The following is a 25258-nucleotide window of genomic DNA, read 5'->3' as shown; positions in this document are numbered from 1 at the left end:
TATAAAATGTTTATTTAAATTTGTAACATTTAAATTTTGTACTGTTTGAAACTAAACTGATTTTAATGCTACAATAATAATTGAGCCAAATTACGAATTTTTTATAACAAGAATGACAACATCCATAAAAGTGAAGTTTTGAAACGGTAGGACAAACGGACATTAACACTTGTATAGTGTCAGAACTGAATAATCAGAATATAAATGAATAAGAGTCGAAGCAAAATTGTTAGTAAATTTGTTAAAAAACTTCTTGATACAGGGTAATGTTTATGGACATACTTACATTTTAGGACAATATAGAGTTGCTTTGCTTATAATATTGTACTTTGTCGCCCAGAAATCAGTATACCAAAAATCAGAACAATCGAATAATTTGATCACATTTGATGTTAAAAATCAACATATTTAAAATGGACGTACGGACATTCTGGTAATGATTATAGAGTTGCTACGCTTTCCAAATCGTACCTAACTACTACAGGAATCACCATGCAAAGTTTAAAATTGATAGGACAATTCTAACATGCCTAAATTAACAATAAAAAGCTATCCGTCTCGGACGTACGGACCGACCCTAATTATAGAAAAGCTTCGCTTTAACATGCTTAAACAAACTTACTACCCCAAGAGACTTTCCTAGGTATTAAACAATGGACGAAAAAGTATATACAAACATGGTATACAATGATGATAAACAAAATGATCCCTTTAGGTTGAAAAATTGGACAGAACTAGCATGGATTCAACCAATCAAAATTGAGTAACAGTACCTAAAGTTTTGGAGCCAACGAATGAGAAAACGTGGAAATTTGCACGTCACAACTTTTCTCTAATAATTGTAATCTGCTAAAGGGGTATTCACGATTTCAATAACTAGCGGCTTCGCCCCTAGCCTCTAAAAATAAATAAAAAGGACCAATGAAATCTTCTTCAAAAAATCTTCTAAATCTTTTTGTTTTTGGAGGGGTTGGGGGTGTCCCACCCCCCAAGAAAATAGACTAAAACCAACACAGGACCAGTAGGTATATTCCCTGAAGAGTAGAATCCGATCGGTTCAGTTGTTACTGAGATCTTAAGCTTCAGACGGACGGACAGACATCAAGCTACTTTGTATTATAGATGAGGAGTTTATGGTCAAATCCTTAAGATCACTGAAAATACAGTACTCTTTAATATAATAAAGTAATTATTTATTAACATATACTTTTATTATTCCCCTAAGTTAAGAAAAATTGGCAATCTATTCGTTGATTGATTTGATCTATGTAATCTCTTTTTTCAATTAGGTTTTACATAGCTACTTATAAATATTATATACATATGTACATTGTTTATATCATGTGTTTGTTAATAAGTAAAATAGGATGCAAGGTTGATCATAGTTCATTAGAGCGCCTATTTTTGAAAATTGCATATGCAGGTCCTAGGACAAACGCAGGAGTCCCAAACGCCTGAGTGGACAAACACAGGAGTGGGCACTTAACCTAACCTAACCTATTTTAACCATATTATAGGGTTTTTAAATGCCTAACCACTGCGGGGGGCTTATTTGTATATTCATATCTTAACCTAACCTAACCTGTATAGAAATACTTAATCAAATTAATATTTTAACACTCCTGCGTTTGTCCACTCCGACGTTTGGGACTCCTGCGTTTGTCCTGGAACCCATATGCAAAAATTATTTGAAAAAAAGGGCTACCTCAAATTCTCAAATTGAAGCTCGAGTAATGAAAATGAATATAAAGAAATAAAGCACAAGATACTGACCCAAAAACGTTATAAATACTTTTAGAGATATTGAAAACACCTAAACTACACTTTAATTTTACAGAGAATCAGAACCTAAAGATATTTATTTTTCATACTCTACACTTAAGATAAAATACAGTACACCAAATACGAATAAATACTGTTTATGACATTTATAAGTAAGCTATCAAAGTCGTGTGTATACATAAATATCAGAATATTTCTTAAAAGTATTAGAAATAAAATAATTTTCTTTCAGTCTTTTCTATTTTAGTTGTTCATTTGGTTAGCAATTTTTCCTATGTGAAAGTAACCATGCCAACGGATATAAACGAGCATATATAAAATACTCCAAAGGTATTTCTTTTAAATAGTCAATTATTTATCTATTATTACTTTAAAACAGTGTTCTGTATTAGTTTTCTCTTAAATCTAGTCGACATATTATTGCTGCGCTATCTATGTAAATAGACAACTGTCCTTCCTTCTTTTATCATAAACTACAGTGTGTTTTCTTTTATGAGAACTTTTTTGAAAGCAATTTTACCCCACTCATAGTTATCAGAATTTAATGATTAATGGCTTATTTTCTCGTTTTTTTTTTTTAAAAACCAATAATAGAAAAACAAAAAAATATTTTAGTTTTTATTTAAAAAGTACAATAAAATAAAAAAAAATGAAAATTTGGGTGTCAACATCTAAAAATAGTTATAAAAAATTGGACTTTCAGTAGCCGACTCTCTCTCTGGATGCGATATGGCCTTCAAACTTTGTATGTTCTAGTACATGTATCTGCAAACAATTATTTGCTCTATATCCCAACTTTGAAGCGTTTTGCAGACATTCTTACTAAGAATAGAAGATTTGAGCATAAAAAATGTGCCAAAACAAAAAAATATTGGACACCTAAGTTTGGAATTTTTTATTTTTCTGTACTTTAAACATAAAAACTGAAATATTTTGTAGTTGTTGTTCTATTAATGGTCTTAAAAAACGAAGAAAATAAGCCATTATCTATTAAATTCTGATAACTATGAGTGGGGCAAATTGCTTTTAAAAAAGTTCTCACAAAAAAACACACTGTATATTTTACTTGAGCAAAGTACAATCTTTTACATGTAAATATATTTATTCAAATTATGCCAAAAAAAGTAATGTAAATGTGTTTATTTGTGTTGCACGGGTAAAGGTGACAATTTTGAGTTAAATTTCTTTTCAAACATGCCAGAGATTTTTTTATAGGGCACGGCAGCCGCATTAAATCTTAAGGATTAGGACAAAAGACGATAAATTGGTGCATTTACCCAATTTTGATAAATTTTGAATTTTTTTGAAATAACAAACCAGAGGTGGATTCTTAAAAAAATTGTTTTAGTGAAAAATTCTCCAAAATCACATAAAAAATCTACAAAAATTAAATAAAATCTTATGTTAATAACTCTTCTATGATTTTGTATAATTTTAAATGTGATTTTGGTGGATTTATCAGGAAAACGATTTTGCTCCACTAAGCGATTAGTGGGGCAAACTGTTTTTAAGAATCCAACTCAGATATAAGAAAAGTACCCAAAGTTTAGTAATTTATATTCCATTCATTGTCCATTCCCTCCCTAATTTCTTCTAACATACTTTTATATGTACTAGCAGCTTGGCTCCTAGCATCTAGGGACTTTGTCTGCAAAGGAATAAAAAGAGGGAAGCAAAATAGTCTAAAACCATATCAAGGCTTAAATCTAAATACCACGACCAATGTGAAGCTTTCCTACTAGGGAGACCTCAATCAGCTCTCTGAGGTTTCTGAAATCTCAAACTACAGACAAAAAAAACTTAATACTTTCTAATCCGAATAATTTCTAAAAAAGTGCGGCTGTCGTGCGATGTGTTTGTCCTTTGCTGTGCCAATTTAATACATTATCTGGAATCCAAGTTTATCAGACTAGAACTTGGTTACCAAAATAAATAAGCTTTAGTTTAACTGCTGAAGATATTTATGAGGACTTTGCTATGCCAAAAATGTTTATGTTTATGTAACCTATACAGAAAGATGAATAAGAATAGGTGATACGCTTCAAAGTGACTACATAGTAACCCCTCCCCTTATTTTGAAATAAGTTGAACGGGGAATGTGTGTTTTTACGTTACGTCATTCAATATTGGGTGAAGAATAGCCCCGCAGAGTTGGGCCCCCGCAGGAGTTAAGAATATTTTTAAATAAAGGGGGTTGTTCTGTGCTTTGAGGTAAAACAAAATAAAAAGTGCAGCAATAAATGATAAGATAAGAAAAGCAAATTGTTATGTACTTATATATATAAAGATTATTTAATAAACTTATTTAAATATCCGCTGTACTATTTAGTTAAGTTAATAATTATATTTTGGTATATTAATTCTTTATTGCTATTCACGATTTTGTAAGAGTTTCAATAATAATAGGTACTTGAAGGTCATAAAGTTCTTATTAAAATCTTATTCAACTAAAACATTTTCTTAAAGAAAACTACTTTTATTAGCCAAGCTATTCTATACGTGGTCGTATTCTTATTTATGTATGTCTGTCGGCACTAATGGGATTTTGGGGGATAAAAGTAAAATTTTATTTTATTTATTTTTTGGTTGGGATGTTCATTAAACAACATGTAAGAAGAATTAGTTAAAGCCTTTTAAAAAATTATAGCATCCTAAGTTAAAAGATACTCTATTATTTATTGTGTTTTATTTTTGCATGGTAAATGACGTTTGAAAATGAAGAATTTAGTGCTTTCCTTCAAAGTTCCTTACAAACACTGAAACCCCTCCCTCTTTTATTTTTGAAAGAATGGTGTGTTAGTTTTTTCCTATGACACACTCCTTTAGGGTTCTAGCCCTGTGGGCTACCCATTTCCAAATATAACCTAATCAATTGTACAGTACCTAAAGTAATATTCATAGAAACGAAAAACTACTAGCTCCGTTATTCACATTATTCTAAATTTGAAAGGGGAGATTTATATGCTCGACTATGTACGGGAAATTGCATATATCTAATGTAAAAAAAACATCGAAAAAATGTTCCAAAATTGGTGTTAAATATAAAATGAAGTAAACTATAGTTAAGTTATTTAGTCCTGTCAGTGTGGGATAGAAATAAATCACGGTACAGAGAAAAGTTTTATTTACTTTTTATCCAGCAAGTAAAGAATACAGATTGGGCAGCTATTTTACTATATATATATTTATTTTGGCGTTATCCTCTTAGAAATTTTTTTTTCAATTTTTTTCAATTTCCCCGAGTCGAAAAGTTTTCATATTAGATATAATTATAAACCTGTACAATAGACCTGTTAATTAAAATACTTTTTTTCGAATTTGATTTTTCTATTGACCTAAAAAGTTACTTTAAGGGCCTAGAAATAAATGTACGAAATTCTATCTATACATCTCTACTGGCTACCTAGCGCCAGGCCTCTAAAAAAGGCCATTTTTGAGTTCCCGTTATTTCATACAAAAATTTCAAATGCATCTTTGACCTTATATATTTAAATTAAAATATGCTGAAGAGCTAAAATCTGAGAAATTGTTAAAACCGCCGTGCTACCGTTATCTGTTGATTTTTTAGAGGTCTGGCGCTAGGTAGCCAGTAGAGATAGAGAGATGGAATTTTGTACATTTATTTATAGGCCCCTAGTGTAACTTTTTAGGCCAGCAGAAGAAATAAATTCGAAAAAGTGTATTTTGAGTAACAGGTCTACTGTACAAGATACAAATACTTTTATATAAATTATTCTTAAATCAAACACTATGATAAAGTCAAACTGCTACTAATTTGTAATTTTAGTTCAAGATAAGTTTGATTTGATCTTAACCTAAATTGTAAATTATCGATGTTAAAATTACTATTTAAAATATATTTTCAAAGTGACATAATAATTAAGGAAAAAATAACCAACACTTTTGAGCAACTGTAAGCAGAATTAGAATAATGATAAATTAATTTTTCATTAAAAACAGTTTTTAAGTTTTAATATGTTAAAATCTACAAACGTATAAGATACCATTTCTTCTCATAACTTACTTTTATTGACATTTAAATAGGGACAGACATACAGACATTCCCTTGATTAGAAACGAAGACGAAGAAAGTCTCTCAAAAAAATTCTGACGTCATAAAAATGATGAATTAGGAGAGAAGGAGTGGGAAAGAAAACTCCTAAAAAGAGATGGATAATCCCTCGTTTTTATGACGTCACATGCTGATTTTTTGAGAGACTTTCTCCGTCTTCTTAGAATCTGCACTGATTACGGGATACTTTCTTAAAATTTTTTTTTTGCTATTATGTGCAGTGCAATCTACGTAACCATGGTTCTGTAATTGTGATGTATATCAAGAGTTATTAGATTGGAACAGTGTGGTCCAATGATTCTGACTACAAATAGGTATTCAGCTTTTTCTTTATAGCCTACTAGCGGCTACGCCTCTAGAAGCCTCTAGGGGCACTTAAGGTAGGAGGGGAAAAAGTCGACCTCATCCCATTTTAAATATGAGTTACAAAAGAGTTAAAAAAAAAATTTTTTGGGGAGGGGGTGAACACCCTACTCAAAAATAGTTTAAAACCTTCCCAGGACCTATAAGAAGCTTCACTGTAAAGGAGAAAAATATCAGTTTAGCGGTTAGCGAGATCCTTCGGGACAGACAAAAAACGCTTACTACTTTATATAATAGGATAATAAAGGACAGGTAAAAATATTTTTAAATAAAGTTTGAGAATTCAAGAACAGAGGAAGAAATATATTCTCTAAAGACTATTTTTTGAACGAAACAAGTATAATGTACTGCCTAAAAAAATGATGGTTTTTTTTGTGGGGGGGGAGGTGATTGTGGGTTTTCCAATCCCCCAAGAAAAAAGCCTAAAACCACCACAGGAATAGTAGGTATATTCCCTGTAGAGTAGAATCCAATCGGTTCAGTGGTTACCGAGATCTTAAAAGGCAGACGGACGAACGGACGGACAGACAGACGGACGGACAGACAGACTGACGGACAGACAGACATCGTTGTATTATTGATATATTTTCACTTGTTGGTAAACAATTTACAAATTTTACAATTTTACATATCTTACATCCTATTATATAAAGTAGTACGCTTTTTTTTGTCTGTAGCTTATTTTTTTGCTGACCACTATACCGATATGTTTCTCCTTTACAGTAAAGATTCTTATAGGTCCTAATATGGTTTTAGGCTTTTACATTTTAATAAATAAGTTTGGGTATGGTTTACCAGTATGGTTCTCCTTTACAGCCAAGCTTCATATAGATCTCGGTAGGGTTTTAGGCTATTTTATTTTGGTAAAAGTCTGGGTATGGTTTTGGGCCATTTTGCCATTTAAATTTCCTCAAATATAAAGCTCTTAGATACTACGGGCGCAGCTGCTAGTCTCAAGTAAAAAAATGAAAAGCCTCCCTAAACTTATTTTAACAAACTTTAGTTAGGTTGATAAATAGTCTTAAGAGGGTTAAATAAGGTCCTCTTAAGGAATTCCACAATAAAATTGCAGATAACAAGGATGACAACATCCATAAAAGCGAAGCTCTGAAACGGTAAGACAAACGGACATTAATACTTGTATAGTGTCAGAACTGAATAATCAGAATATAAATTTATAAGAGTCAACGCAAAATTGTAAGTAAATTTGTTGAAAAACAGCTTGATTTAGGATAAAGTTTATGTCCATACTTACATTTTTAGGACTTGATTATAGAGCTGCTTCGCTTATTACATTATACTTTGTTGTCCCAGGAATCAATATACCAAAAATCAGATCAATCGGATGATCAGATCACATAAAAATTTGTTGTTAAAAAAGTAAAAAAAATCAACATATTTAAAATGGACGTACAGACATTTTGGTGATGATTATAGAGTTGCTACGATTTCTAAATTGTACCTAACTATGAAAGGAATCACCATGCAAAATTTGAAATCGATAGGACAATTCTAACATGCCTAAATTAACGAAAAAAGCTATCCGTTACGGACGTACGGACGGACCGACCCTAATTATAAAAAAGCTTCGCTTTTAAAAAGGAAAAGATTATTGAATTGGCACACAAGTCAATTTAAACATTGGGAAAACTTTTTCTAAAACCCAAACTTTGATTTTAAACAACTTTATTAAAGTCTAATATAACTTTGGTATCTACAGTATGACCCTCGAAAAAGTATTTTTAAGCATCTGCAGCCCTTATTTCTCAATGAATAATTAAAAAATGCATATGTCCTTGTTCTCCATAGTATTCCACGTAAGTAGATATAAAAATATTTTTTTTACCTCCATTAGCACCGGAGATTTTTAGAGCTAAAGTTTTGAAAAAGTGACTGAGAAAAAGAATTTTTTTTGTTTCTCTTATTTTTTGGATGGTTATATTATGTTTTTCTGACAACTGAATAATGAGACACAAAGAAAAACAAGTTAACTAAATATTTCTTTTTTATTCCACCAAAAAATATAAATTCTTAATGGCAAAAAAAACTACTGAATGAATTGATTATTTGCAAATTTTAGGTTATTTATTAACCCTTATTTATAGAAAAGGATTAATTATGACAGTTGCTCCGCCTACTTTTCTGACATCTCAATTATTTAATAGGGGGTAAATTAAGCTTTTTAGACAAAAAGAAATCATTATGTTTTATTTTTATTTTCTTTATAACTTTTTTGTTATTAAAGTTAGGATTGTGAAACAAAAACAATTTTCCTGCTATATTCATAGAGATTTATTTGGTTTTTTAATCTTAAACAATTTTGCCTAATAAGTAAGTTTTTCAAAATATCATTAAACTAAAAAGACTCAAAAAATATGTGTAAAAAAATGCTTTTTACTCAAAAACTAAATTTTTTATTTCATTTTTGTATAAAGTTTCTGCTAGTAACAAAAATAAAATGATTTCTAGCTTAATTTTGCTAAAAAAGTCGTTTCATGTTAAAAGTTACTTTTTCCTCAGTCACTTTTTCAAAACTTTAGCACTAAAAATCTTCGGTGTTAATGGAGGTAAAAAAAAATGTTTTTATATCTACTTACGTGGAATACTATGGAGAACAAGGACATATGCATTTTTTAATAATTCATCGAGAAATAAGGGCTGCAGATGCTTAAAAATACTTTTTCGAGGGTCATACTGTATAAAGTTTTGACAGTTTTAAATTATATTTGTTACCAATTTTAAAAGTTTAAACACTTAATTTTAATATAGAAAATGCAATACACTTAAAGTTTTGGGTATAGTCCCTTTCATGGCAACGCCTCTTAAGGGGCGTTTCGTCGTATTTTCACAGTAGTTTTCCCCTATTTCTAGCCACCGCGGGGTCAAATGCCTAACTCTGTGCCACTGTGAAAATCCGACGAAACGCCCATTAAGAGGCGTTGCCAAAAAAGAGATTATACCCAAAGTTTTAATTAAAAACAATTTCCCTAGAAGTTCCTCCCCTTTATTTTTACATAAAAAGAAAATAGCGGAAGGATCTAACCTTAAAGAGCTACCTTGTACCCAATATAAAAAGATTCTCCCACTTTTTTCATGGGGAAAAGGGGTTCCATGCTTCACAAGACATTTTGTGGGAAACCACAGAAATAATTATTACAAGGAGAAAAGATCCGCTATTCTAATTTTAAAAAAAACGGTCAGATTTTATAATAAGCAGGGGATAAAGCTTCCACAACACAATTTGTTCTAAAAACAGGAAAGTGTTTTGTAGTAAGAATTTAGCAAAAAAAAATATTTAAGTGAAAAACATGAATAATTGGACTGTAATTTTGACATACTCTAGCTTTATAGATTACTAGCAGCTACGCCCCCTAGAGACTTCTAGTGGCACTTTAAATGTTGTCAATAATTTTCTAATTATTTCTATGTTGCGTTTAAGTCTCTAAGTAAAAAAAAAATTCGATCTTTATGTGATTTCTCTTGGGAGGGTGGTGGTACCCTCCCCCAAAATAGTTATAAACATTCCCGATCGGTTCAGCGGTTAGCGAGATCCTTTGGTACAAACAAACAGACAAACATCATTCTACTTTAAAAGTAAGACGAATGGTTAACGGACCCAACATCCTCAGAATGAAAGACTCAAGGCATCAAACTTTTAAATTTATTCAACGTTTCGAGGGCAAAACTGCCCTCATCATCATTCTACTTTGTATTATACATAACAAAAGTTTTGATGATAGCATCACTGATATCGTATAAAAGACTTTTGTTCTTTTCTATTAAACAATATCCTAATATTTTACGCTTTTCTTCTAAACAATATTTTTGTAATTAGATGAAGAATAACTAAATATTTTATACAATTCTTAATATCTTTTATCCTGGGAGGTAAGGGACAATGATGGTGAAATTAATCTATACATAACCCCTCTTTATTCCCTCCCCAAACGCTTTAGATATAAAATTTCCAATGACATATCCTTATTTCCCTGGTTATATTAGATTCTTTACTCTAGAACAATATACACTTCACAATTACCTCCTAGAGGACAAATTTAAAATTCGATAAATTGGACATAAATTTGATAATAAGATTTTAACATAATATATTAACATATAAACAGTCCACCACAGTTAATTCTTTTCGTTAAGTGTCATATTGTCATATTTAAACTATTATTAAACTCCTTATTAGAAAATATGCCAATTTTTGGCTTTTTTTCCTACAAATTTTTTTATGATATAATTTTCTACTATATAATACTTTTGACTTTTAGAACAATGATTCCTAGGACAATATTTAAAGCAAACCATCTCTATAAACAAGTCCTCAAAATTTAAGTAAGTCCTTAAACAAAATCCTGTATTTATGTAATATTTCAACAAATCTATAAAGAATATTGTTTAAACTTTTAAATAAATATTCTGCTTATTCAGTTCTGACACTCTAGGCGTGTTGATATCCGTTTGTTCTACCGTTTGAATTCAGAGATTCTACTATATGATTGTATTACTTCGTCTTCATCTTCATCTTCGTATTCAATTTCTTTTTATATCTAAGCCATAGTGCATTAAATGTACAGATAACTTTTTACTTTTTTCCCTTCAGGATTTGTTTTACTTGTGTGAAAAAGATGCAATCTTTTCTTTATTTTTAGTTTTTCAATAAAAGCTGAAAATTTTATTTATTTTATCAAAGTTATTGAAAAGTATGTACAAAAGATGCATATATTTAAAAAGACTTACTCACTTAGAAGTTGTTCAAATTTATATTTACTGAATATGCCATAATATTCCTATTATTTGTAGCGAAGCTAATTCAAAATGTCCGTCCGTCTGTCTGTCAGAGACAGAGTGGGGAAACGTGATTTTCTCGGCCCCTTTTCAAGATAGAAGCCTGCAATTTTCAGTGATATGTTGTCATTCTTCATCTTTTCACAAAGTTTCATTAAGATTTGTCAATTAATTGGGGTGCTAGATCGATTCCTAGACTTTTAAGTTTTCATGATTTTCTCGAGTCCTATCCAAGATATTTTCAGAGATTAAATAAGTTTGAATACTGCATTCTTCTAAAAAGTTTCATTGAGATTTGCTTATTGGTTGGCGAGCTATATCGAATCCTAGTTTTTACGTGTTCAAGGTCTTTTTCAACTCTTAGTCCTGCTATTGAATTGATTTAGTGATTGAACAAGTTTATATTTTACATATTTCCACAAAGTTTCATAATCGGTTGTGGTGCTAGATCGATTCCTAGATTTCCACATTATAAATTATAAAAGATTTCATGATTTATTTTATTTCAAATTTTATTTTGTGTTACACTGCCCTACATATAGTTCATTCCGGATGTCCATCCTTAATTTTGTAGCTTCACTACTTATGGATGTTGTCATCCTTGTTGTAATATAGCTAGTGAAATTACCAATCCATTCTCAAATTGATTCAAAACTATTTAGAAAGTTTGGTGTATTTTCAAAATAGGTATATTATCAGGGAGAATGGGAACATACATTGGTAAACTAAGGTGGATTCTTAAATTTTTTTTTGGCTCACTGCCTCACTAAAATGAGTGAGACTCGCTATAAATTTGTGTGAAAAATCCTTCGGAATCGCATAAAAATCTACAAAAATTAAATAAAATCACAAAAGGGTCATTAACATAAGATTTTGTTTAATTTTTGTAGATTTTGAAAGCGATTTTGGATGATTTTTAAATAATTTCTGTGAGACAGCCGCAGTGAGTCAAAAAGTTTTTTTTTAAGAATCCACCTCTGCTAAATTACACAAGTACCCAAAGTTTTATGTCCACGGTATCCTTTATGTTGGGTTAAAAAGCTTTGGATAGTCTTTTATGAAATTTGATTGGTTGAAGGAGCGTATTCGCTAGTCCTTATAATAAAGTAACATGATGTCTGTTTGTTTGTCTGTGTGTTTGTATGTTTGTACCATATACCTAACTAGCAATCTGTCTATCTGTCTATCTATCTATCTACCTAACTATTAATCTTTCTATCTATCTACCTAATTATATATCTTACCATGGTATAGAAGGAGAAGATACCAGAGGGCAGCAAATGCCAGCCAGGACAGGATGACGCTACCAGCCTATCTATCTATCAGTTTACCTGCCTATCTATCTATCTACCTAACTATCTATCTTACCATGGTATAGAAGGAGAAGATACCAGAGGGCCGCAAATACCAGCCAGGACAGGATAACGTTGCAAGTCTATCTATATATCTACCTAACTATCAATCTGTCTATCTATCTATCTATCTACCTAACTATCAATCTGTCTATCTATCTATTTATCTACCTAATTATCTGTCTTACCATGGTATAGGAGGAGAAGATACCAGAGGGCAGCAAATGCCAGCCAGGACAGGATGAAGCTGCCAGCAAAGCCGAGCAGGGTCCAGGACCAGGGGAAGTCGATCATGGAAATGAAAAAGTCTTTCAGGTACCTGAAAATATTATATTCATGCATTCAAATGAATAAAAATGTGGTGGAGGGGATTAAAGAAAGAATTTAAAAGAGTTTACGATTTTATTAAAACCACAGATTTTTTTTAAAGCGAAGCTTTTCTATAATTAGGGTCGGTCCCTCCGTACGTCCGTCCGTTCGTCCGTCCGTCCGTCCGTCCGTCCGTACGTCTGAGATGGATAGCTTTTTTCCATTAATTTAGGCATGTTAGAATTGTCCTATCGATTTCATTTGGTAAAGCTTTGCTTCTATATTAGCATTTGATTCCATCTACATAAAAAAGGCACTTGAAGTTAGGGGCAAGGCCAATCCTTACATAAAAGTAACATGATTTTTATCTGTCTATCTGTCTGTCAATCTGTCTGTCTGTGTGTACCGAAGGATCTCACAAACTGCTGAACCAATATGTAGGTTCTGGAAAGGTTTAAAACTATTTCTGGGAGGGTATCACCACCTACCCAAGATAAATCCCCCTAGAAAAAAATTCCGACAATTTTTTTAACTTCTTCTTTTTAAAACTTAATTTGAAATTCAGATGGGTTGACTTCTCCCCCCCAATTCTATTGCCCCAATAGGCCTCAAGGGGCGTAGCCGCTAATATTATGATAAAAAAAAAATCATACAGAATTGTACAGACTGTATTTATTTACCATTACTTATCTTCAGGAAGGAAGGGGACATTAGACTGTAAATTACTTGGGTACCCAAAGTTTTATAACTACATTATCTTATTTGTTGGCTTAAAAACTGTGGACACTTTTATTAATATTTGATTGGTTGGTTACAAACTAGTAGAATCCATATTTATTCTACAGAAGTGATAATTTTGTTTCTCGTATTCATTCAAATCCGGTGGATAGGAACCGGTTCTTATCCATACGAAAAAACTATGTCTAGCATCGGATTATATCCAATTTTCTACGAATATATCCGCGGAAAGCCGTTTATCGTCCAATTCTTATCCCTGGACATCCATGCTTATCTTCCTATATTCAAATCATTATCATTAATTTACAACTATATAGACAAACAACAGAAATGTAGTTCTACTCTATTGTCCTTTTGACTGTTTGACTGTCGGTTCGTTTTATAAGAATAAATTAATTCAATGTCTACATATGTTTCTCTAGTATTATAAATGTTCATAGTTTTTTTTTCTAGTTTTTTGTACATTTTTTTGTTTGAGTTAGGTTAAATAAAGAAGGATCATCAGTTTTCTGCTTTATTATGGAGCTATTTACAATATATTGGATATTTATAGCAATTATGGTATAATAAAATGCAAATGATATTTTTTAACGTGAAGCTCTTATTTAAGCATTTTAGAATTGATTTCTAAATTGTTCTTATTAAATTTAGAAAGCATAGCAACTTTATAATCATTTCCAATAAGTAAGATGTTTTCTCGTATTCATTCGAATCCGGTGGATAGGAACCGGTTCTCATCCATACGAAAAAACCATGTCTAGCATCGTATTATATCCAGCTTTCTACGAATATAAAAATGTACAATCATAAGATTAAAACCAGTTTTTTATCTTGTGCCTTAGGCATCTCGGGGCTAAAAAAACTGGTTTTAATCTTATAATTACACATTCTATATTCGCGGAAAGCTGTTTATAATATGATACGAGAAATAACTAATCTTATATTTCTCTGTCCCTACTAGCAGACAATTATACTCGATGATTGGGTATATAAATGATTATATTTGTATTTGATTGCCGGTAGATAGTATATACACTATTTCCAGGAAGTACACGAAAAACATTACTTTACAGGTAGGGAGAGAATAATGGACTGGAAATTACACTGGTAGCCAATTTTGTTGTCTCAAATATTTTTGGAACTTTCATTAAATTGGTTGGCTTTATACAAGTAGTGTATAATTATTTCAACCATTTATTTCAATCTAGAGAAGTTTAAATTTTGTTTCTACATAACTGTATTTCAACTATTAGTCGATTGGATAATCCCTTAAGATCCCGGGATAATAAAGCAGTAAAGCGACCATCTATAATACAAAGTAGAATGATGTCTGTCTGTCCGTCTGTCTGTCTGTCCGTCCGTCTGTCCCTTAAGATCTCGGTAACCACTGAACCGATCGGATTCTACTCTTTAGGGTATATACCTATTGGTCCTGTGGTGGTTTTAAGCTATTTTCTTGGGGGATGAGACACCTCCAACCCCCTATTTTCTTGGGAACACATTAGACCAAGCACAAGTAGTACTTTTTTTTAATTATCTCTTGGGGCAAAGCACCTAGAGGCTATGGGCGAAGCTGCTAGTAGTAAATAAACTGCAATTATAGTATGACTGCAGACTTGGCTTTATAGTTTTGCACGAAACAAACTTACTGCATATGTTTTCTTTAAAGAAGGCTTCGCCACTTTTGGTCTCGATTGACCTTGTTATTAGCAATGCTTGTCAAGGTCCAATATAAAGGCAATTTACATAAATACTTAGTTATTTTTTTAACCATGGTATTATATGGAAGAAAATGCTTACTATTATATTATGAAAAGATACTCAAGAAACTGTTTATTAATCATCTTTTAAAACAACATAAATAACGGTCAAAATATTAAATATTGCTTAAATCATATTTAAACTTAAAACTTTAAAAGAATTTTGCAGTTTGTTAATTGTAAAGCTCCTATTACAATTTTAGCCTATAATTTACGTAATACTAGGCACCAATATATATTTTAAAAGTTTTAAATCGATAGGCCGATTTTAACCCAGTCATATTAAAAGATTAGATATTTCCATTACAGACGTATCAACCAAACCTAAGTATAGAAACGCTTCGCTCTTAGACGTAGCTTTATCTGCACCACTTTCGTACCACTTTTGATTCCTGTGACGTCATAAAAATGAGAGAGATGAGAGGAGAAGTGGAAAAGAAAACCCCTAAAAAAGAGATGGAGAATCCCTCATTTTTTTGACATCACAGGAATCAAAAGGGGTACAAAAGTGGTGCAGAAAGGGCTTCGTCCGCTCTAATAACATAAGCTCATGGGGATACAGATGTTTCACTAACAGAATATGGTATTCTGTTCAAATCAACAGATAACAATCAATGACGTAATAAGACAGACAGTTATTTGGCAATAACTATTCTTTTCCTGTATACGTAAATATATGTATAGCATTATTAACATAAACTAGCAGCTACGCCCCTAGAGGAATCTAGGCACACGTAAAATTGTTCTGTTTAAAAATCAGCTATTTACAAAAATATTTTTATTTCGCCGATAGTTGGTGTTAGTTATGTTTTTAGCAAATTGAAAATTTGTCCTCAGGGCGGCGTTTAAATCTTTTTATTATTTTTGTCGATTTCTCTGGGGAGGGTGGTGATACCCAAAATAGTTATAAACCTTCCCGTGACCTATGAGAAGCTATCCTGTTAATGATATTTGAATCAGTTCAGCGGATAGCGAGATCCTTCGGTACAAACATACAAACACACAGACATCCTGTTACTTTATTATAAGATTACTAGCGGCCTCGCCCCTAGCCTCTAGGGGCTTTGACCCAAGAGGTTTGATCAAACCAATTTTTCGTATTTAAAATTCTAAAAGAAAAGATTTAAAAAAAAATTCTTTGGGGGGGGGGGGCGGAAGTCGACCCAACTATTTTAATTTTAGTTTGAAAAATATTTTTTTTTTTTTTTTTTTTTTTGGGGGGGGGGGGTATTTTTCATTTTTGGGGAGGTTGGGGGTGTCCCACCTCCCAAGAAATTAGTTATAAACCTTCCTGGGACTTATGAGAAGCTACCCTGTAAAGGAGAACCAGATCGGATCAGTGGTTAGCGAGATCCTTCAGTACAAACATACAAACACACAGACATCCTGTTTCTTTCTTATAATAATCTTGACTGAAATATAAGTAGATTACGCTACGTAATTGTTAATATGCTCTACATATGATGTAACCAAAATTTTTCCAAGATATAGAACGCAAATTGACTTTTGAATCATTTAAAAAACAATCTAAAATGACGTTATAGTATTACATTTATTCATACAAAAAGCCCGACGGACAAAAAGACTTGTAGAGTGGTATGGTACTAAAGTTTACCAACTAAATGGGGAACATGTGCATAAGGTGAGGTTGGGTGAGTGAGGTATAGTGAAGTGGAGTGGCAGGTGTAGGTGGGGAGGGGTGTCATCTACACCATGCTATATCTCAATACAATCGAGACATTTTAACATTCTTTTACAATCTAACATGAAATTAACTAGTACTCCTTATTAGAATGAGATAATTAAATGCTTTGCTAACATTTCTTTTTTTTTTTGGGGGGGGGGGGGGGAGGGGCTGGAGGGTGTTATATCCAAAAACTTGGACATAAAACTATTAGGGGTAAATAATTTTTTGAACAAGGAAGGGGTGGGGGTAATCACCCCTTCACCAAACTTTTTTTCAATTTACATAAAAAAACAGAAAGCTCTAATTCTGTTTTGAATCCAAATAAAATCGGGGCATCAAAATATATATTTTTTTTAAAGTTTGTTTGTAGCTCACTTTTAGTTGGGGGTGTATTTCCCCCTCCCACCCTCCCAAAAATGTCTAGATTGCATTAAGGATATAGGGGGTATGGGGGGGGGGGTACCTATGCATCTAGTATACCTTGTTCTCCAACTATCAATTTTGACAATGAAATACCACCTATGTTGTTCTTCCATCTCGTCCGGACGCCGGAAGGTGTTTAACTTTCCATGTTTCGATACAACCCTAGACAGATAGATAGATAGATAAATTTATCATTATAAAGATAGAAAGATAGATAGACAGATAGAATTAGGAAGTTGTTTAACAACCCTAGGATTATTAGATATATTAGATAGCTAGAAAGATAGTCAGATAGATAATAGGAAGGTGTTTAATTTCCCATGCTTTGATACAACCCTAGGATAGATAGAGAGATAGAAAGATATTTATAGATAGAAAGATAATAGGAAGGTGTTTAATTTTCCAAGCTTCGATACAACCATAGGATAGATAGAGAGATAGATAGATAGAGAGATAGTCAGATAGATAATAGGAATGTGTCAAACTTTCAATGTTTTGATATAAGCTTTAGATAGATACAGATTAGATATTTATACTAAAAAAATGTTTATTTTTTATAACTATAGAATCGATAGGTAACTTACAGCTCGATAGGAAAATATTCAGAAGATAATATAAAAATGTAATAGAATAATGAAGAAAATTGAATTATCTGCACTTTAAATAAAAATCGGGCCAGGCTTCCTTTACGTACATTAAGCTTATTGAGTAGCTTCGCCATTGAAAATATTTTGTCGAAGAATTAGAATCTTATAATAGTTATTTTTTCTCATAGTATTGCACACAGATTTCAGCAGATAGTAAAAAAATGGTATTAAATCCAGGTTTGTTGGGCCCGAAGGAACAAAGTCCCAGGCAAACTAAATTGATATTTATTTGATCAAAATTCATAGAAAATTGTCTATAATACAATAGGATACACGAATAGAACCGGTTTTAATCGAGTTAATATAAACGGGTTTAGAAGCCATGCTGAAAAAACTTTTACCTGTTGCGTTTTGATTGGGCATAGATAACACCCAGAATTCCAGATTTCTTACGAAATGGATTCCATCTGAAAAAACACAATTATTTAAAATCCAAAGAAATTCAGTCGGTGAATTTTATATTTTAATGGATAGGACAATGAAAGATAGATTAATGTACAACCTTAATGATGATAAACAAAATTACAAATTCTGTAGATTAAAAGTATTAGTTTCAGGGGCGTCCAATTATTTTTTTCTTTTTTTTGGGGGGGGGGGGGGGGTAAAATGCCGCGCGAAGCGCGCCGCAAATTTTGAGTTAGGCGTTTTTTAACCCGGGGGTAAAATTTGCTTGGAGGGGGGGGGGGGGTAATTACCCCCCTCTGAAATCTCTTAAATGTTTTTTACCCCCCAAAATTTACCCCCGAGTAAATTTTTTTTGGGGGGAGTAATTTAATAATGTAAAAAAGTATCTACCTAATTATCAAATACTATTAGTATTAAAAATGCGCGCGCTAAAAGTTTTTTTTGTTAGGGATTATTTATTTATTTTTTTTTTTTGGGGGGGGGGGGGTAAATACTTCCTCCTAAATGGTTTGTAGGGGTAAATTTTAAATAAGGGCGGGGGTAATCACCACTTTACCCTCCTTCCCCCCGCCTGTGACGTCCTTGATTAGTTTAAAAGTTTGGACACTGCTAGTTGGAAAAAAAATAATATTAATAAAGGGAACAAAGTCTCCTAAAAAGAAAACGTGTTTATAAAATTTTGGATACCGTTAACTCCCTGATTTAATTTGGAAATCTTTACCCAAATTTATCTCCTCCATTTCGGAATTCAAATTCTGTTGAAAGGTCCATTTTAGTATTTATATATGAAATGTAATGGGCTTAGAATAAATCCTTTTGTGGGTAAATTTTTCAAGTATTTCTAGTATATATTTCCATTTAGGAAGGGAGGGGACATTGAACTGTAAATTACACTGGTACCCAGAGTTTTATCTTATTTGTTGGGTACCTTTATTGAAATCTGATTGTTTGGTTCTAAAATTGTAGTGTGCAAACTTTTAAACCAATATATTAATCTACAGAAAAGGCAATTTTGTTTATCATTGTTTGGGGACGTTTATTAATTATCTATTGGACATTGTCTTATTCCTTAAGACACCTGGAAAATGAATATTTCGAATATTTTATGACCGTTTCCAGGGATCTAAAGGGATAAGACAATGACAGATAAATTGATAAACATCCCTAAAGATGATACACAAAACTAAATCTTCTGTAGATTACAATTAGTGGTTGAAACACTTAACTTGATAAACCAACCGATCAAAATTCTTGAACAGTCCCAAAAGTTGTTCAGCCAACGAAAAAGAAAAAGTTATTATAAAACTTTGGGGACAAGTATAATAAAAAGCCCTATGTCCCCTCTCTCCATATAGAGCGATTCTCTCTCTTATAGATTAAAGATTTCTTAACGTTAAATAATTCGGCATTCGCCTGCTGCTGAAGCTTTAATCAGCCTCTGATTCCCTAGAAAGTCACAACCGCATGTTTTTAATGTTTGATTTACGGTATCCGGCCAACGCCTGCTAACCTGCTAATTACCAGATATCCGGCATTATAAATCAGCCGGATATCCGGCAGAACACTACTTTTCAGAGGTGCAAAGTCATTCTATGGAATAAAAACATGTCTTTCAATCCTATCAAACTAAGTCAAGGATCCAAACACAGTAATAGTGTCTGACTGATTATGACGTAACAAAAAAATTAGCTAATGAGAGGCCATTATAAATTTTACCATTGGTCAATAACGGCCTCTCATTGGCTAATTTTTTTTTGTTACGTCATAATCAGTCAGACACTATTACTGTGTTCCAAGGATCCCAATAAAACAATGGATGATAAATTCATATACAACCCCAATGATGATAAAACAAAATTAAACTTTGTGTAGGTGAATATTATTGGTTGAAAAGTTTAGGCACTTCAGATTTGAAACAAACCAATCAAAATGTAATAAAAGTACCCAAAGTTTTTCAGCCAAGGCAAAAGATAACGTGGCTTAAAACTTTGGGTACCAGTGTAATTTACAGTTCAGTGATCCCTCCCTTCCTGTATAATGTAGTAAGGTTTTTTGTTTGTCCGTTATGATCTCGCTAACCACTTGACAAATTAAGAACTGCATAGATGGAAGTTTCACAAGGCTCCAGGCAGCGCTGCGAAGCCGTTTGATTTTGGTGCGGCTCCAGCTCCGGTTTTAAAAGTTCAATTTTTGATAAAAATGGACTTTAAAAAAATTTAAAAAGGGCATTTGCCATAGGCGTCCAAGGGGGGGGGGGTAATGGGCCATTTGGCACCCCCAAACGATTTTGGGGGTGCCGTAGGCACCCCCAAAATTTTGTGAACAATACCCCCCCCAAAAAAAAATTACCCCTACCTTGGGGGTGCCGTAGGCACCCCCAACGATTTTGGGGGGGGTATTTACCCCCCCCAAACCATTTTGGGGGGGTAAATACTCCCCCCAAAATAGAAAATCTTTAACAAAAAAATTTTTGCGCGCTTCGCGCGCATTTTTAATACTAAATTTTTTATAAAATTTAAATTACCCCCCCCAAAAATTTTACCCCGGGGGTAAATTTTGGGGGGGGTAAACAAATTTTACCCCTGCCAACAGATTTCAGGGGAGGTAATTACCCCCCCCAAGCAAATTTTACCCCCGGGGTAAAAATTTTGGGGGGGGTAAAAAAAATTTGCGGCGCGCTTCGCGCGCCATTTTACCCCCCCCCAAAATCAAATTACCCCCCCCTTAAAAAAATTTTACCCCCCCCAAAATAAAAAGCTTGGACGCCCCTGGCATTTGCATTGACAAAACAGAGTTACCAAATTATAATATCTTTATTTATCTAGTCCGGAGCCGGAGCCGTTTTTTAACGAAAATTACGGCTCCGGCTCCAGCAAAATATGGCGGCTCCACGGCTCCTGACTCCGGTTCCGCAACACTGGAGCCTCCAGGGATGATTTTGTGCTAATATAATGTACTTGTTCCCCTATATTCTAAGGGCGCAGCCGTTAATATAAAATAACCCAAATCAAACATAAAAATAACCAAACCAATATTTCCTCAAGAAATATATATTTTTTTCTGTGCAATCAATGTCATTTTTCTCTTCTTTATTGCGCAATTTATGTTTGAGTATATGTTGTAAAAAATATCTTCAGGTTAAGAAAACTCCAGCAAATGCAAAAAAGATTGAAATAAATGTCAACGATACATGCAAAAAAATTAGTTTTTTTTTGGCAGCGCAGCTGCTCTTTAAAGGGTGTTTCCTTACGTCAAAAAGTCTGTTCATGTTTATTTTGGTGTATCCATGAAACAGATCTTGTTAATGAAGTGCATGATTACACGACCAAGAAGCCTACAGACAATCAACTCTTAACAAACCTTTGTCTGATTGTCCTTACTGTACATGGAAATGAATTGTGCCTGTTTTAGGACAAGGCATTTCCCTTTCTCTATAATAAATGTTGTACACCTAACATATAGCTGTAGTAAGAGCCGTTTTTAACGTCTTTACTTTTGACGACATGTCGTCCACTTACCCGATAACAAGCGAATGCGTTAAGCCACCTATATTAAGCTTCCTTTAAATGAGGAACTGAATTAGTTCAGTGGTTACCCCACTTATTTATACAGTGTGTGTTTTTTAAGAGAACTTTTTTGAAAGCAATTTTAACCCACTTAAAGTTATCAGAATTTAATGATTAATGGCTTATTTTCTTAGTTTTTTTAATGCAATTAATAGAACAACAAAAAGTATTTCAGTTTTTATTTAAAAAGTACAGTAAAATTTAAAATTCAAAACTTAGGTGTCAACATCTAAAAATGGTTTTCTTATGCTCAAACATTCAACCTTTTGCAAGAATGACTGCTAAACACTTAAGTTCGAAGTTGAGATATAGAGCTAAAAATGTATGCAGATACTATTAGGGACATGTACTAGAACATATCAAAGTTTAAAGGTCATATCTCAACCAGGGAGGGAGTACTGGCCCCCAAAGTCGACTACAGAAAATCCAATTTTTTTCTTGTAAAGGGTAGATGATTTAGGCATAAAAAATGCGCTAAAACTATTTTGAATTTTTGAATTTTAGATTTTACTGTACTTTTTAAATAAAAACTGAAATATTTTTTTGGTCTTCTATTAATTGCATTAAAAAACGAAGAAAATAAGCTATTAATCATCAAATTCTGATAACTATAATTGGGGTAAAATTGCTTTCAAAAAAGTTTTCATAAAAAAATACATTGTATTAAAGGATTTTATTAAAGATATGTATGTAGATCTAATAGCAGCATCAAAGTCTAACATGGATAAAGGTAAATACATAGGAAAACCATATTGTAATTATTCTCAATTTATATTACAAATTCAATTAGTTCATAAGTTATATACTCAATTTCTGCAAAGAATAATTATTATTTAGATCATACTCTACTTCATATAAAGCAGCCGTTTTATATATCTTAAGTAACACACAATAGTTCTATGAACTTTTGTAGTGTTTCTACTCTATAATTCACTATATATGCCCGTATGTCCGTAACGTTATGAAGGAAATGAAAGTTTCTCTGCTGCTATTTAAGATAGACGGCTGATTTTTATTTCTTATAATACTTTCTTAATTAGTATGAATTTTAGCATATTTTTTTTATTTTTTTATTACAACTAAACAGCTGTTTTATAACTAACTTTGTCCATAAATAAATCTTTTGACGAAGCCCAATCTGTACCACTTTTGCACCACTTTTGATTCCTTTGACGTCATAAAATAAGGAAGATGAGAGGAGAAGTGGGAAAGAAAACCTCTAAAAAAGAGGTGGAGAATCCCTTATCCTTATTCTTTGTCAATTTTTTTGCTTCAATACTTATGGATGTTGTCATACTTGTTATTTCATAATTTTTCCAAACTATCTATAATACAAAGTAATTTGATGTCTTTCCATCCCTTACGATCTCAGTAACCACTAAACCGATCGGATTCTACTCTTCAAGGGACACCCCAAACCCCTCCCCATTTTTTTGTTTATGGGGAAGTTTGTTCTCATAAAACTGCTGGCAGCACCAGTAGTACTTATTTTTTAAAATTACCTCTTGGGGCAAAGCCCCTAGAGACTGGGAGCGAAGTTGCTAGTAGATATATATTTCTAAGTATATATATTCTGTGTATAAATTGAAATTTAATTAAATTGTGTAAGTTTAAGCACTCTGGTTGTATTGATATGGGTTCATTTCAATATACTCAAATACGATGTACTGAATTTTAGTTTCCAAAAGTGTACCTAGCATCCGCGTCTTATCTCAATATTTACTACTAGCTAAAAAAGCTTCAAACTTCCAAAAAAAAAATCAAAATTTAAAAAATTTAAATTTTGAAAGTATAAGGTATCAATCGTTTATACAATATATCGCTTTTCCCTTTGACCGGAGTAGCTGAAATTAGCGTTTGCAATAATTGGGTTATCTGCTATTTGGAAATTATTGAAGAAATAGGCAATCCATTTTTAGCACATCTCAAATACACTCAGTAAATGTGCCAGGGATCTTAATGGATAAGACAGTGGATGATAAATATGATTAACCCTTCAGTAGATTAAAATTATTTATTAAAATCTTAGGAAACTACCTCTTAAGAACAAATTAAATTCGTAAAAGTACCCAAACTTTTTGAACTAACGAATGAGAGAGCATGTTCATAAAACTTTGGGTACCAGTGTAATTTCTGTCATATGTCCCTTCCTTACACAAAAAAGGATTTTTATGAATATTTGATTTTTAAAAAACTATTTCGTAAATTGATGATCTTATGATGTCGGAAATTGCTGGTTGGAATAGGTTTTACATTCCAGGGAAACTTTTTGAATGTCTTAGTGTGGTTTTTGGCTATTTTACTGACTTCACCCACCTTTGCCTAGAGGCTAGGGACGAAGCAACTAGCTTAGGTATCATATTATATAAAGTCCGTAGAGAAGGATCTTGCTAACCCCTGAACCGATATGGTTCTCCTTTACAGGTCTAAGGAAGGTTGTTAACTATTTCGGGGGAGGGTATCCCCATACTCCCAACAAAAAATGACCCCTCCAAAATTTTTTTCACTCTTTCTTTATAAATATAAAATTGAATATTGGTGAGAATAATAAGTGCACCTAGAGGCTTCTAGTGGGCGTAGCCGCTAGTATTATTACAAAACACCTACGTAATTATTCTATGACTGCAAATATCTATAGAAAACCATGTCTTATATTCAAAATTTAAAAAGCAAAATCCTTATACTAAAGTAACAGGATGTTTGTTTGTCTTGCGTCTGTGTGTCTGTGGGGGGTGGGACACCCCCAACCCCCCAAATAATGAAAAATACCCCCCCCCAAAAAAAAAAAAAAAATCTTTTAAAATGTAAAATAAGAAATTGGGTTATCAAATTCGACTCCCCCCTCCTCAAGTGCTCCTAGAGGCCCCTAGGGGGCGTAGCTGCTAGTATTTTATAAAGTAAAGTAAGAGGTACATTTTGATTTTAGGGGTGAGCCGCTATTTACGTAATTATTCTATGACTGCAAATATCTATAGAAAACCATGTCTTTTATTAAAAATTTGCAAAAGCAAAATTCTTTATAAAGTAAAGTAAAAGGTACATTTTGATTCTAGAGGTGAGTCGCTGGTATGATTATAATAAAATTACGTAATTATTCTAGAAATGCGTACACCTTTAGAAAACCATACCTTTTATTTAAAATTTACAAAAGTAAAATATTTTATAAAGTAAAGTAAAAGGAACATTTTGATTATAGAGGTGAGCCGCTGGTATAATTATAATACAATTACGTAATTATTCTAGAAATGCATACACATTTAGAAAACCATATCTTTTATTTAAAATTTCCAAAAGCAAATTATTTTGTAACGTAAAGTAAATATTTGATAAAAGCCTATATGGAATAGGAAATAACATTTT

The 25258-nt window shown here is 32.4% G+C and overlaps 1 protein-coding gene across 3 annotated transcripts in view; it reads right to left on the bottom strand.

Moving 5' to 3' along the window:
- Positions 1-25258, bottom strand: part of LOC145313077 (inward rectifier potassium channel irk-1-like) — a 118069-nt gene that overhangs the window by 53998 nt on the left and 38813 nt on the right. For 2 of the 3 annotated variants that reach the window (XM_080152341.1, XM_080152339.1), the window contains exons 3-5: positions 18269-18334; positions 17338-17442; positions 12552-12682 (exon numbers count right to left, since the gene is read on the bottom strand). In XM_080152341.1, coding sequence (XP_080008467.1) covers positions 12552-12682; positions 17338-17442; positions 18269-18334 — 302 coding nt within the window. The remainder of the gene's footprint in view (positions 1-12551; positions 12683-17337; positions 17443-18268; positions 18335-25258) is intronic. The other variant, XM_080152342.1, reaches the window with a different exon arrangement.

Source organism: Acartia tonsa, chromosome 3 (genome assembly GCF_053477335.1).
Source record: "Acartia tonsa isolate MP-2025a chromosome 3, ASM5347733v1, whole genome shotgun sequence".
In the NCBI taxonomy this organism is placed as follows: Eukaryota; Metazoa; Arthropoda; class Copepoda; order Calanoida; family Acartiidae; genus Acartia; species Acartia tonsa.
The sequence above is the reverse complement of the archived record's forward strand: the minus strand, read 5'-3'. Positions and strand labels throughout refer to the sequence as shown.